At 41.1% G+C, this 15964-nt stretch overlaps 1 protein-coding gene across 4 annotated transcripts in view; it reads left to right on the forward strand.

Annotated features, from left to right (window-relative positions):
* Positions 1–13192, forward strand: part of CPNE8 (copine 8) — a 116759-nt gene extending 103567 nt beyond the window's left edge. For 3 of the 4 annotated variants that reach the window (XM_053254736.1, XM_053254737.1, XM_053254739.1), the window contains 3 exons: positions 3221–3278; positions 9569–9642; positions 11443–13192. In XM_053254736.1, coding sequence (XP_053110711.1) covers positions 3221–3278; positions 9569–9642; positions 11443–11631 — 321 coding nt within the window. In that variant the 3' untranslated portion in view covers positions 11632–13192. Of the gene's footprint in view, positions 1–3220; positions 3279–9568; positions 9643–11442 lie in introns of those variants that run through there. The other variant, XR_008308319.1, reaches the window with a different exon arrangement.
* Positions 13193–15964: the final 2772 nt, after the last annotated feature.

Here is a 15964-nt window from a genome sequence, read left to right on the forward strand (position 1 = left end):
AATGTAGCCTGACTCCATAATAAATTGGAGGCCAGACTTTCAGATCTCATTGGTTTTGTACTATATTCTCAACTGATCACCTAGCTGTTTCTCTGACCACCTCTTTCTCATACACATTTTCACACTCGTCTTGTCTCACTTGTATTTAAATACTGTTTCTGATCTTCTGCCCAGTGTTCACCTTTCCCACGTTTGCGCTCTACTGCCTTTATGTACTAAATTTTCCCTGTTATTGGTAGGTAGCAGAAGAGACATTTAAATATTTGCATTTTAAAATATTTATATCCTGCTTTCAAAGGTTAAGGCATCTTATAACAGAGATTAAAACAAAAATGCTATTGCGTGTGCGCACACACACACACATGCTTCCACCCAACAATAAAACCATACCACTAACGGCTGCAGTAAAAACACAACCAACACTAAAGAATCCAAAGTCCTTCGGAACAGATGAGTTTACATTCCCTCCAAAAGATGCTCTGCAGCTCCTCAGGAAAGTCATTCCACAGTCTAAGGGTAATTGCAATAAAGGCCCTGCTCCTCGCCCCACAGGCCCATGATTTGTTCTTGTAAGAATGAACCACAGTGAGCCTCCAGCTTTCATGCTCTCTCCTCCTCTGATTTTAATTTCCTTCTTCTAATCTTCTCCCCTTGAATGTGAAGAAGGGGAGGAGGGGGGCATGTTAAAGAACATGGCTTCTTGTTATAAAAAAACAAAATGGTTTTGAACTAGCCATCGTATTTGAACTAGGCCATTATCTTTACTGCATGCTGCAAAGCATCTGGAGCAGCTCTGGCCTACAGAATAAAACACTGTGCAAGGCATGGAAAATTTGGCTGACCAGTAGTTCTAAGTGTAGATGCATATTCCCTTCCTTTTTCTCCCACCATTCTAGTTTAGGGTAAGCAGAAGGGAGTACAGAACTGCACACATACAGGACTTCTGTCTTTGCAGTCCTTTTTATATAGCAGTGAAGATTGCCAGTGGGTCATCAGTATTCTCTCTCCCACTTTTTTTTATCTGTGTGCTGAATGAGTTTTGTTCTGGGCGGCAGTATCTAGGCAATGTGTGCACACGTATATTCAGAGTGGGGCCTTCCTAATTCAACCTGAGCAGGCTCTAAAATTGACTGAGCAGGCATCAAAAAACATATGAGTGTATGCACATGCCCGTGCCTTAGAGGAAACACTGTTGGTAATGTGTACATGTGACTTAGATACATTTGGCACAATCCAATGAATCCTTTATGATCCAATTGATTTCATTGTGATGGTGAAGCATGTGCTTCGTTATCTCCAACCAAAATCATTGGACTCTAACACTATTTTTGTTGATTACGTTTCTGGAACACCTGATCAAGCTGCATAGCCACCCGCAGGCTTTGGAATGCACATCTGGCTGGAATTAGAGCTTCACTATCCTTGGCACCTTTTAGAAAAACTCTCAAGACACACCTGTTTAGTCAAGCTTTTGGTTATTTTTAGCCTACTTTCCAGTAGGCTTATGAGATCACCCACATTCTGTGTGTGTGTCCGTCTGTGTGTGTCCCGTTCCCCCCTCCCTCCTGCAGCCATCAACTTTGCAACACCTGGACCAGTATGAACTAAATTGGGTACAGCTGTAGGGACACATAGGGACACTTCAACAGCGTAGTTTGTGATGATGTAATCCATCCTGATCCAAGATGGCGGACAAGTGAACCTTTGAGGCACAAGTGGGCTAACTTGTGAACTGCTTAACCAATTTGAACCAAATTTGCTACAGCTGTATGGACACATAGGGATTCCCCACTGGTGTAATTTGTGATGATGTCATCCACCCCAATCCAAGATGGTAGGCATGTGAACCTTTGAGACACAAGTGCACTAACTTGAGGACTGGCTAACCGATTTGAACTGAATTTGGTACAGTTGTAGTGAGTGACACACAGGGACACCTCAATGGTGTAGTGTGTAATGTCGTCATACACTCCGATCCAAGATGTTGGACACATGAACATTTGAGGCACAAGAATTCTAACATACAGACTAGCACTGCACTGGTATAGCAGTGCTTGATGCTAAGGAAATAAGCCAGTCTTTTGGTAGTGAGCATGAATTTTCCCATTTGCTAAGCAGGGTTCACTTTGGTTTGCATTTGGATGGGTGACACATGTGGGGACTCTCTGTTGTAAGATATTTCCCTTAGAGAATGGGACTATAGCTCAGTGACAGAGCATCTGCTTTGCATTCAAGGCCCATGCATCTCCATGTACAGCTGGGAAAGACTCCTGTCTGAAACCTTTGAGAGCCGCTTCTAGTCAGTATAGACAATACTGAACTAGATGGACGAATGCAGACATTAGGTTCCAGTCAATGCCCATGGCAGTACTTGAGGGAAGATACAAGCAGGTAGTGCTTGAAGCACTAAAATGCAGAAGTTAATTAAGAATGGTCTAAGGCAGCTTCCTATTAGGGATGTGCACAAACCATGGTTTTTGGCAGTGGTAGTTTTAAAAAAGAGGAGAGCAGGTCCTTACCTTCTGATACAGCGCACATCCCTAGAAGCCCCATGTGGCGTCAGCACGCACATGGCATCTGTGAATGCATGGGTGCCATTTGCATGGTCAGCACTGTGTGCAGACCATGCATATGGTGCCCATGCATGCGTTGACACCGCATGGGGCTTCTAGGGATGTTCATCCACCCAGCAGGAAGAGTCATAGGGTGGCAGAGAGCAGGTAAGAACCTGCTCTTCTGTTTCCTAAAGCTGCTGGGCCCCACTGCCAAAATGTGCACAAACCACAGTTCGTGCACATCCCTACTTTCTGTGTTCGTATCTAGATGAATGCTGTGCCATTGCATGAGTTGGAAATGGTGATTTATTATTATGATGATTATAATATCCCCTTCCCTCTCAAGTCCACTGTGCCTCTGGAAATATATCCTGGAAGGCTGCTTGAGCTTCAGAGACACATTTTCAAGAGGCACAATGAGCTTCAGAAAATCGAAAATCACCCCTACCTCCTTGCACAATGGCACAGCATTAGTCTTAATTATTAGCACCAGCATAATACTAGTCTGGATGTTGGCCATTGTTTTTAATTACCAGTTTTAAAAGCATGTTAAGTGTCGTTCTCTTAGAAGCCACAAGCATATATAAATACTCATATTTTAATAATTTGAATGTAATATTTGAAAAATGTCTCATTATCAATGTCTTGTCTTTCTCCTTTTGAAGGCCTCAGGGCTTCCAATGTCAATAATAATAGTGGGAGTTGGACCAGCAGAATTTGATGGTAAGCATCCCAATTTCACTTGATGTTTTGAAGTAAGTCGTATAGCTATCAGTGGAAACAAGGGACCAATTCACACAACGGGCAAATAAAAATTATGTACAGATAATGTGGCTGTGAGTTCTCATGCACTGTGCATAGGACGTAATGTGACATGGGGCATAAATCTGCTACATCTTGTGATCCTTCCATCTGAAAAGGAAGAAAGGACTGTGGGAACTGAACATGCCCACAGGTTTCTCTACACCAAATTGAATGTCTTGCCTGGCTCGTAGAGGGGATACCATTGCCTCAGAACCTAACACACAAAATTCAAGTTGAATGACATTTGCCTGCCCAAGGAGAATCTATTCAAAGAGTGGACTCATTTTAGTGGCATTATGATGTTCACAATTGTGACACACTGCCAGATGTGATCTTGTAAATTCCATAGGGCATTGTCTGTCAAACCTGTGAGCTTTACACCGAAGGTTTCTTCACATGAAGTCTTCATGTTAAAAAAATAAAAGGGGGTGCGGTTTGTGGATATAGTTTTGCTAAGGTCTCTAAATGTTGGGAACATTCCAGCATTTAGAGACCTTTGTGAAACCTCACATCATTCTGCTGCTTCCCTATTTCTTTGCATAGTATTTTGTTTAAGCTTTTAGAATGTGAGATCCTTTGAACTATTTTGATACTGAAAACATTTTGATCCCTAAACAAGCACTGGTGTAACATGTGCATTTATTCTTGTTTGGAAGACTTTCTTTGAGAATTATTTCCAAGTAAAGAAGTAAAAGGGAACCTTTGACTCGTCACTGTTTACTGTATTGTCTGACACAAAAGGCTTCTAGTGAATTATGGAAAACCTGTTCTCATGTTTACCCACAAACCTTTTTGTATAATAGTTCTATGAGGATACCTGATTAGGGTAATATTTAAATTTAAAAGTACATGGGAAGCTGCCATATACTGTGTCAAGCCATAGGTCCATCTCGCTCAGTATTGTCTACACAGACTGGCAGCAGCTTCTCCAAGGTTGCAGGCAGGAATCTCTCTCAGCCCTATCTTGGAGAAGCCAGGGAGGGAACTTGGAGCCTAGATGCTGTTCCCAGAGCGGCTCCATCCCCTGAGGGGAAAATCTTACAGTGCTCACACTTCTAGTCTCCCTTTCGTATGCAACCAGGGCAGATCCTGCTTAGCTTAAAGGGACAAGTCATGCTTGCTACCACAAGACCAGCTCTCTTCCCATAAAGTAGTATTTGCTTGGCTTATTCACAAATATACCTATATTCAGACTATTCTCCCACAGCACTTTGCTGCTTAGCAGTAACAACTGCATCCCAATCTGAATGCAATACTGATATTTTAAAGCCTTTGTCTGGTAATCTGAAAAGAATTTTTGCAGACATTAGGTTCCAGACAATGCCCATGGCAGTACTTGAGGGAAGATACAGGCAGGTAGTGCTTGAATCAAAACTGTGTCCTTGTGGCTCCAGTATAGTTGAAACTGAATCTGTAGTATTGGCATATCCTTTTATACAGTGAAATTATTTACTTCATGTATTTATGGATTTCTTACCCTATCCATCAAGCAAAACTTTTCAGGACAGCAAACAGTGATATAATAGTGTGGTGTAGTGGCTAGAGTGCTGGACTAGGATCGGGGAGACCCGAGTTCAAATCCCCATTCAGCCATGATATTGCTGGGTGACTCTGGGCCAGTCACTTCTCTCTCAGCCTAACCTACTTCACAGGGTTGTTGTGAGGAGAAACCTAAGTATGTAGTACACCACTCTGGGCTCCTTGGAGGAAGAGCGGGATATAAAATGTAGCAGTAATAATAATAATAGTAATTCTCCAGGCTGATAACATCGCACACACTGAAGTTAAAAGAAAAATTGGAAGTGAATACATCAGGAGAGTTAGAAAAATCCTAAAGTCCAAACTCAATGATGGGAACATCATAAAAACCATAAACACCTGGGCTATACCTATTATCAGATACAGTGTAGGAATAATAGACTGGACCCAGGCAGAGCTAGAGACGCTAGATCGTAAGACCAGGAAAATGACCATCAATCATGCTCCGCACCCCCACAGTGATGTAGATAGGCTATACCTCCCTTGCAGCTCAGGTGGAAGAGGAATGCTACAAGTCCATCAAACAGTAGAGGAGGAGAAAAGAGGCCTTGAAGAATATATCAAGGACAGTGAAGAAGATGCACTTCAAATGGTCAATAACAAGAAACTATTCAACACCAATGAAACAAAGCAGGCCTACAAGAAAGAACAAATCAAAAACCGAGCCGAAAAATGGAAAAATAAGCCACTGCGTGGTCAATATCTGCACAATATAACTGGAAAATCAAACATCACCAAGACCTGGCAGTGGCTTAAGAATGACAACTTGAAGAATGAAACAGAGGGTTTAATATTGGCTGCACAAGAACAGGCACTAAGAACAAAAGTAGAAAAATCAACAACAAACTGCAAGTGCCGCCTTTGTAAGGAAGCAGATGAAACAGTGGACCACCTAATCAGGTGTCGTAAAAAGATCTCACAGACTGACTACAAACAAAGGAATGACAAGGTAGCAGAGATGCTACACTGGAACATCTGCAAAAAATACAAGCTACCTGTAGCCAAAAATTGGTGGGACCATCAAATTGAAAAAGTTGTAGAAAATGAAGATGCAAAAATATTATGGGACTTCCGACTACAAACAGACAAACATCTGCCACACAATACACCAGATATAACTGTAGTCGAGAAGAAAGAAAAACAAGTTAAAATAATTGACATAGCAATACCAGGGGATAGCAGAATAGAAGAAAAAGAAATAGAAAAAATAACCAAATACAAAGATCTCCAAATTGAAATTGAAAGGCTGTGGCAGAAGAAGACCAAAATAATCCCAGTGGTAATTGGCGCCCTGTGTGCAGTTCCAAAAGACCTTGAAGAGCACTTCAACACTATAGGAGCCACAGAAATCACCATCAGCCAATTACAAAAAGCAACTTTACTGGGAACAGCCTATATTCTGCGACGATATCTATAACAACAGCAACAACATTGATAATAAAATTCAGTCATCCCAGGTCCTTGGGAAGGACTCGATGTCTGGATAAAACAAACCAGTCAATAACACCTGTCTGACTGTGTAGCAATAATAATAATAATAAACATTAATAAAGGTGTAAAAATAATTACAGTGAGAACAGATCATACTGAAAAACAGATTCATCACCACTGGAGCCTATATATATAGGATGGATGGATAGATAGATAGATAGATAGATAGATAGATAGATAGATAGATAGGAGAGAGAGAGGAGGGGAGGGATGGGGCCCTGGACAAATAAAAATTTCTGGTGCCAAAATAAACACAGGCTTGGAACCAGGCATACCTCTCAGAGGAGGGCATCTGCACAGCAGGTTCCACTACAGAAAAGGCCCTCTCACAGCTCCCCATCTGCTACACTTCAGATAGGGTAGGAACCTGAAGCAGAGCCTCAGAGGCCAATCTCAGTGCTGGGTAGGTTGGTATGAAAGGAGGCAGTCCTTGAGCCTGCTGGTTCTAAGCCATGGAGGGCTTTAGAGGTCACGACCAGCATACTGAATTGGGCCCAGGAATGGTTAGGAAAGCCAGTTAAGTTGTAACACTGTGTTAGGTATGTTCTATAAGTCTGGTCTTGGTTAGTATTCTATTCCCCCACATCTTATATTAGCTGCAGTTTCCGAACTGTCTTCAATGGCAGCCCCACACACAATGCATTGCAGTAATCCAACCAGAATGTTACTGAAATATGATTAACTGTAATTGTATTTCTGTACTGGTATGCCAATCAAGATGGCATACTAGCCAAAGCTGGTAAAAGGTGTTTCATGCCTTGAGGCTACTTGGGTGCCAGGCTGCATCTAAAAGTGCCCCCAAACTCAAAACATGTGCAATCTCATTAAAATTAGGACAGACACCTAGATCTAGCACAAATAAAACACTCACTATGACCACCTCTGTCTTGCCGATTGTAATTGACCCTCATCCATCACTAATCTCAGGCAGTAAGTAGTTCAGCACTTTCACAGCCCAGAGGCATAACTATAGGGGGGGCGGGGGGGCACGTGCCCCGGGCACCATCTTTTCTGGTCACATGGGGGGCGCCGTCATGACCAAATTTTTATTATTATTTTTTTAATTTTTTGTTAATACAAATGTTTCCTGCTCAGTGCAGCAGTGCTGCAGCAGTCAAGGGAGCGCGTCGGTGCCCCCTTCCCCACGAGCGGTCCCTTCCGCGCCGCCTGCGCCCCCCCCCCCCGCATTGCTTTGCTGGCACCTGGCGGCCAGTCAGTGGCCTGGCTTGGCAGCAGCGGCGGGCGCTTGTGAGGAAAAACCTAAGTATAATGTAGTATGGCGGGGGGCGCGGGGGGGGGTGACATTTCAGTGCTTGCCCCGGGCGCCGTTTTCCCTAGTTACGCCTCTGTCACAGCCTCACCTGATTTAGTTGAAAAGAAAGAATTGGGTGTCAGAATACTGATGATACTGCATTCCAAATCCCCAGATGACCTCACTCAGTGGTTTCATATAGATGCTAAATGATATGAGGGGCAAAATGAAACCTTGTAAAATACTGTTGCATAACCACCACAGCACAAAGCAGTAGTCTCCTAGCACCACCTTCTAGAAATAGCCACTCAAGTGGGAACAGAACCATTGAAGTACAGTACCCCCAATGCCTGCTTGAGAAGGATACCATGGTTGATGTTATCAAAAGCCACTGAGAGGTCGAGAGGAATTCGCAGGATAACAGTTCCTTCTAGCATAGGTAGTTCATCTGGGCAACAAAAGCAGTTTCAGTACCAAATACCTGTCGGAAACTAGATTGAAATAGATCCAGGTAATCCATCTTCTCCAATAATTCCTGGAGTTGTAGGACATAGGGACATAGGAAACTGCCATATACTGAGTCAGATCATTGGTCCATCTAGCTCAGTATTGTCTTCACAGACTGGCAGTGGCTTCTCCAAGGTTGCAGGCAGGAATCTCTCTCAGCCCTATCTTGGAGAAGCCAGGGAGGGAACTTGGAACCTTCTGCTCTTCCCAGAGCGGCTTCATCCCCTGAGGGGAATATCTTCCAGTGCTTGCACTTCTAGTCTCCCATTCAGATGCAACCAGGGCAGACCCTGCTTAGCTATGGGGACAAGTCATGCTTGCTACCACAAGACCAGCTCTCCTCGCCACCACTTACTTTAGGACCACCACTTACTTTAGAATCTTGACCAAAAAAGAGATGATGTCAACCAGGGTGTAATTAGAAAGATCTAAGGGATCTAGGGGCACCTTTCTTTTAGGAAAGGTGCCGGAGTGGTCTTTCCTAAAATAAGGTCAGAGAGGTCAGGATCTCGTTCACAGTCCCCTGGGCCATCTCGCCCAGCCTCTCCTGTTAGTTGCAATAAGCCTGGAAGGGCAAGGATTGGGCATACAAGTGGTTGGTTGCACTCTTCCAAAGCAGCTTGTCATTGGTCCCCAACAACTGTAATTGATCCCACAACGTTGACCAGATAGTGTTCCAGACACATGCATAGATGTGATAATAGTAAGACAGATGTGGCTGGATGACATTGAGATTAACCTTTGATCTTCAATACTTAATCTTTGGGAATGTTCAATTTACATACCATACAGTCCTTTTAAGTTGTTAAAGCTGGCTTCTTGGAGCAGAAGCCAGATTACAGGGGGTTTAGCAGAGTTGCAGGGGAGTGGGGAGTTCAGAGTGTGGGAGTAAGCAGCGCATTCCATGAATCTGGAGGGAAAGGTGAGAAGGGAGAGTGAACGGTAGTGAGAGAGGGAGGATGAGTCAAGGGTGTTTTTTTTAGAATGGGGGGAGACAGTGACTTGTTTGAATGCCATAGGGAAGGAGTTGGAGGAGAAAAAGAGGTTGATGATGTGGTGGAAAGAAAGGTTAATGGCAGAATAAATGGTGACCAGACATTGGGAGGGGAACTGCCAGTGATGTGGAACAAGTTGCTGAATTTCAGCTTCAGAATACAGTACATAAAATGGGACTCAAAATCATACATCTATTAGAGCTCTTGTGAGAGTGAATAATACGTAGATGATATTTTCCAGCGTAGAGGTGAGTTGTCTGATGCTGTGGGAACTCAGATCAAATCACTTGCTGCTAATTCAACAAATCCTAGTAATATACTGCAAAAGTTCTATATAAATTAAAAATAAAACTATTTTTCAAATGAATTTTGCTGAATAAATTCTGTTCAGACCAGTAAAAATAATTCATTCTCTCTTTTATAAGCTATGGAAGAACTGGATGGTGATGAAGTAAGACTCTCCTCAAGAGGAAAATATGCAGAAAGGGATATTGTGCAGGTAAAACACAAGTAGTACTGTCTGTCAAATCTTTCAAATGTTCAAAGTGTGTGTTTGTGTGTGTGTGTGTGTGTGTGTGTGTGTGTGTGTGTGTGTGTGTACGTACATACACATGCACTTTCTCATATGAAAAAGACAGCAACATGGGATCAAAAGAAAGAGAAACTGGACTTCAGATCCTTGTTTAAATAAAAATATCTTTCCCCAAATAGAGAGGAAAGGGGGCTTGCCAGATCTCCCCAGGGAGGGCATTCCATAATTCAGGAGCCATTGACAAAAAGGCCCTGTCTCTGGTACCTACCAGTTATATGGCCAGTAGTGAGATCAGGACCTCCAAAGCCAGTTGAAGGGTCAGACAGGTTGATAAAGTGGAGGTTTCTGAAATAGCTACAGATGAATGAAAGGGTTTGGTCACTTTCCTTAACAGCAGATCTGGCATTAATGGGGGTCACTCTAGAGAGGGGTGATGTCAACTTATTGAAAAATAAGTTGCCAGAAGTACATGGAAGGGGAATTGGAGTCAGTGTGTCCATGACTCCTATACACATCCCCTGTTTTCATCCACATTTATTAGCTTCAATTACCTTAAATTAAGTGCCATTATTTTCAATGGAGGAATGGCTCCTCCAGACTTTGCCCTGTTGCTTCGCCCCTTCTCTGAATTCTCTTATGTTTCACATTGCTGCCTGCTTCCATTATTACAATTCACATTGGGACATCTGTTTGCCAGCTGCCTGCCTTTCGTGCCTTTTAAGGCAAGACCTGATTGGGGGTTGGGGGAGGCCAACCCCAGCTGCAGCGTCTTGCCAACTGCTGGCCACAAAGCACAGCCATTATTGGTGTATGGAGGTGTCCGGGGCCCCCAAAGCAAAGGCCTTTCCCTGGGAGCCAGGCTTGCCTCTCAACACTTCCCAAAATGGCGGGGTGGGGGGCAGACTGAGAAATCCTCTCTACACTGAAACCTACAAAATGACAGGGGGAGAAGCAGATTGGCCAGGCTACCCCATCCCCATCCCGACGCAAAAATTGGAGCAGGTGGAAGAAAAGCAAACAAGCATTCTGACCCCAAAACTCCTTGGAAGATATCGGTTTTTGAGGATGAGGGGTTGGGAGATGTGGAGAAGTGGTGCCAAGTGAGATGCTACTTCCTGCAGCAAGGCAGAGGGAGCTAAGGGCATAGCCGCACTGAGAGGTGGGGCAGAGTGAGGGCATTTTCTCTCAAGGCCCCTTACTTCAGATTAGACCCATCATGAGATGGTCTGAAAAGCATGTCTTGCCCGTCATTTTTGGCGGGCACAATGGCTAGTTTTATATAAACATACAAAATTTTAAGGATAATATTTATAGTATAGGGATATTATACTGTAACATGGTTTTATGGGATCTGTAATGACCACAGTGTTAAAACACTAATTGCTTGAAAGTTTAATACTTCTTAACTGCTGTTAACATGAGCAGCTATTATACTGTTAAGTGTATGAACGGTGCTAGCAATTACAGTAACAATAATTCCAGTTTATAACTGTAAGCAGGGGGAGGGGGAATCTTATTCAGAGGAAAATGTTTATCTGTCTTTATTAGCACAAATATGAATAGATCTTTCCTTGCATCTATTTTTTATAAATAAATAATATGTGCAATATTTGCAGCCAAGTCTCAGATCTATAATGCTAAGGTCAACAGAGTTTATAATGAAATTTTACATTTTGAAATAAATGATACTTTATTGCCAGGCTTTCCACACTGTATGATGACATATTGGCCATGGTGAATAATATATGTTTGTGTCTTTCATTTCAGTTCGTACCATTTCGGGATTATATTGACAGAAGTGGAAACCACATATTAAGCATGGCCAGACTTGCTAAAGATGTCTTAGCTGAGATCCCAGACCAGTTTCTCTCCTATATGAGGGTCAGAGGAATCAAGCCGTCTCCTGCACCTCCTCCATACACGCCTCCTATTCATGTATTGCAGACTCAAATATGAGCACTCCAAATGTTTAATGCTTTTCACAAACCATAGGGCGCTACTTAGGAAGTGCACCAGTGCTATGGTACACTTTAAAGAGCCAATGAGCTGAGACCAAGTGTCCCTCTTTGTATGCAGTAGGAGCTTCTGGTGGACTTTGGAACAGAATAATTTAACGTCATTATACCAAAATGTCCAATCTGGTTGCATGCGCAACTGAACAGCTTTTGTGTACAAGGAGCAAAATGGTGGTTGTTCTTGAGTTTTATTTTGTTTCTGACAGACAAAAAGCTAGTAGTGTCACACGTGTTTTGGAGAAAGCACAAGTCACGGGTTCAACTGAGAAGTCCTTGTCTTTCCTGACTTAATATGTACATACAAATATGTGGGAATGCAATTCCTCTGTATCATTGTTTACATGTTACTACTTTTCAAACTTAACTACTTTTTATAATTATTCTTAATCTTAAGGACTTGGAATATTTGAATTGTCTTCTAGCTTGCAATAGTAAAATCCACAAGAGGAGCAATATCTCTTTGAATGACTGTCCAGCCAAATGCAAATGTAAAACTAAAGACAGAAAGAGAGCAGGGGAGGGGGGGAACAAGTACATTCATAGGTCTCAATAATGGAAACACCTCACTCAAGTGCTCAGTAAAGAATTAATCTGACATATCTGTGAATATGCTTGCAAGATGTGAATAATGTAAGAATATGTATTTTTGCAAGATATTCCAGTTTCTGAAATAACTTGTGTTTACATTTTTTAAGACCAATTATGCTGGCATAAATAAATTTGAACAACATACATAATACATACATAACATAATTTTAGGAATTGGCTGCATCAAATAACTTTTGAGTTCTATAATTTAGCTGATGCAACATGTGAAATCTATAGAGTATCTTGCATAACAGTATAGCTTTGACATCATATTGCTTTCTGCAGGTGAATGTTTTATTATGAGTGATTTAAAGCTCTTATGCAAATTACCAGTGGCTGTAAGGTTATCTAGATTTTCTATTCAAAGGGATGCTGGCTCACTTTTGAGTTGGCTGTTGCCAGTCGCACTGTCATCTAGGGCACACAAGTGGTAATTATTAATTAACTGGGTTGAAATTGCACAGCTTTGTTGCTTTGTGCACATCTTTGTGTATAGAACTACTCAAGTATTTTATGATATGCCTGCTCTTATCCTAATTATCCAATGTTTTTGCATGTACAGTTTTTACAAGAAATTCACTGTGTGAGTATTTGTGTCAAAACTTTTAATTAGAACTAATGGCCTTAAATCTCACAAATACCTTGGAAATGATTGTGAATTGCCTTCAGATACTGGAAGACATGTTTTACTTTGTGTCAAAATTGTAATTGCCTTGTAATGTGTAGCTCTCTGGCACATAACCTGTTTACTACTTTCTTTACTATTATATATGTTGTACAGTATTAAATTAAGGTGCATTTTTTAAGCATGAAAGGGTTTTTTCCTGGAAAAGCATACATATGATATCAATGGCATATAACCCTATGTAATACAGAATCTTCCATTTTTAAATATATTAAAAGTCCTTAAAATATTCTCATGTCTTTATATTATACCAATTGAAGTGAAGAAAAAACAATTTATTAAAAATAGCTCGCCAACTTAGCAATTCATATGACAAATATTACATTCACATTAAATAAGAGAAAATTCAGTTTATTTCCAGTAGTTTCCAAATCTCGGAGGGCCTTGTTTTTCAGTGGATTGGCTTATTTTCAAAAGATATGAGTTACGCAGGAAAGCTGCTTCTTTTTATTACTTATTCTCCAAAAGGTTCCCAATGGGACTTCCTTAGATTGCATGTCATGTAGATTTAAATACTCCTGTTTCTCATTTGCGTCACCAGCAAAATCAAAAAGGCAATTTTCTAATGTGTCAACTGGAATCTTTTTTCTGATGAATGACATTTTGATGAATGCTGTAAGCTGCAAAAATTCTAACACCTGCTTTCCTGAACATAATTTAATAATTGATTATTTCACTTGGTTGACCTGATAACTAAAACCTCATTTTTTAAAGCTGTGTATAGCAAATTCCATATCAAATAGGTTGTCTACCTTATCAGCCTAAATAGTTACTTTTTTGCCATCTTTTTTATAACCAAGTTTAGGAATTGGCTGTGTCATGGCGACTAGAAATCTCACTAGCACTATTTGCACCCCAAGAGTTCCTGCAATGAACAATATATTTCAAAATCCCCTCTATTCCTAATAGATTGTAATCAAGGCAATATGTGAAATTTAGAATAGGAATTCCTGTTTATTTTGCCTGATTCCAAACAAAGGATTACGGTTCCACAATAGATTTTCACCACTTGTTCATAATTTCTTATTTATTTAGGGCAATTTATATACAAAATATAGATGGTTTTGTATAATATATATACAAAATAGATGGTTGCTTAAATCTTATTTCTGTTAAGCACATCCTAAATTTTGAAATTAATGGGATGAAATTTAAAGAATTATCTTAAATTTAAAAAATTAATTTTTCACATGAGTATCAGATTGATACTTAACATATTTTCTTGTAGCTATGAAACAAGATTCTGTTACACAGCTTTTGTTCATGAAAACACCTCTTGACTAAAGAGAATTAATGTGTAATGTCCTGTGAGACCAGTGTTATCATGGACTACCACAGTCACTCTGAAAGGTGATGGTACTTTTGTTGCTCAAGTTTAGGGTAGTATGGGAGAGCACTTAAAACAGTACTTCCATATTCCCTTTGGGATATCAAGTCACATTAACCGGGCATCCAGAGAATCAGACAAGTGTGGAGAACACTGTGGTAAATTTATTCTCATTGTTCTAGCTTGCTGAGCAGATGAGAACATTGCATTTGGAGCAAACTGCAATTGAGGAAAGATGACTAATGGCCCTTGAAGACACCCTGGAGAAACGGTTGTGAATCTATAGGCTTAAATTTTTCATTTTACTTTCTCAGCCAGCCAATTGTAAACTATCAAATTAATTCACAAAAAAAGTTTACAAACAAAAGTATTTTTACACAAGTTGAAAGATGAAACAAAATAGTTCTCCACACAATGTAATTAACAAGGAATTTGCTGCCACAACATGTGACAAAGACCACTGAGATGGTTTTAGAAGGGGGTTAGGCACCTTCACGGAGGCCAAGTCTATCAATGGCTGCTAGTCATGGCTAAACCAAACCTTCAGGTTCAGTTGCAGTATGCCACCAAATGCCAGTAGCTGAGGAATAACAGCAGAAAAGCTTGTGTACTTCAATTTTACTTGTGGGCTTTCCAGATGAATCTCATTGGGAAAGAGAATGCCGAACTTGATGGACCTTTGGTCTCAGTAGTTTATGTACATGGCTGCTTTGAATGTATCTGTATCTGGAGTTCATAGGGTACCAGCTCAGCTCCCCACCAAAACAGCTATGAGGGCTCACTGTTGCATATTCTCCAATACTTTGCAAATGAAAATAGGGACATACTTGTAAAAACCCTAGTGCTGCCACACAGTAACACACTGCTGAATACTACTCTCTGCTGTATTTATTTACTCATCAATAGCCTGGGCCAGGGTTGGTCCTTTCACGAGGCATGACGACGGCGCCTCTAGTGGAGAGAACCACCCCAGCCCTTTGATCTAAAACAGGGGTGGGGAACCTTGGCCCTCCAGCTGTTTTTGAACTACAACTCCAGTTCAAAAACAGCTGGAGGGCCAAGGTTACCCACCCCTGCTCTAAAATCTCACTCTAAAATCTGTAGGGGTTGGAACTGACATTGCAGGCTTGGAAGAGGTGTGGAGTAGGAAAATGGCATTGCCAGCATCCATTCATTCCCTTCTCATTTATTTTGGAATGGACAGAAGCTGAACTGAATGGGACTCATTCTTTTCAGATTGAATTTATTCTTAGAATGAATGCACACCTCTAGTTCTGGGAACTAGACCTGAGCTTATGGAGCAGGAGAATATGCAATACAGTGTGAGAGATATACAATCAATTGCTAAATTGCTTCTTAAATATCTTGTACCCTTGCATCTTCAGTTGGGAGTAAACATTCCTGATGTCTGAAGCAAAGATGAGATTCAACTGTTGCTGACCACAGGTTACATTGGAAGATTTATCATCTGACTGATGAATGAAAGGAAGATGCTATATTTGTTTGCAGAAAAACAGTGTCATGTAATTGAAAACCTTGCCAATGGGAAACAATGGGCTTGTTGCAAGGTAATAGTATTTACCTTCATGCTCTTTTGAAGAAAATGTTACTGTGAGCAATAAACTGGGTTTGTGCCCTACAGTTTTGTTCATGAGGATTTAGATTATGGCTGTT

Source organism: Hemicordylus capensis, chromosome 5, assembly GCF_027244095.1.
Source record: "Hemicordylus capensis ecotype Gifberg chromosome 5, rHemCap1.1.pri, whole genome shotgun sequence".
In the NCBI taxonomy this organism is placed as follows: domain Eukaryota; kingdom Metazoa; phylum Chordata; class Lepidosauria; order Squamata; family Cordylidae; genus Hemicordylus; species Hemicordylus capensis.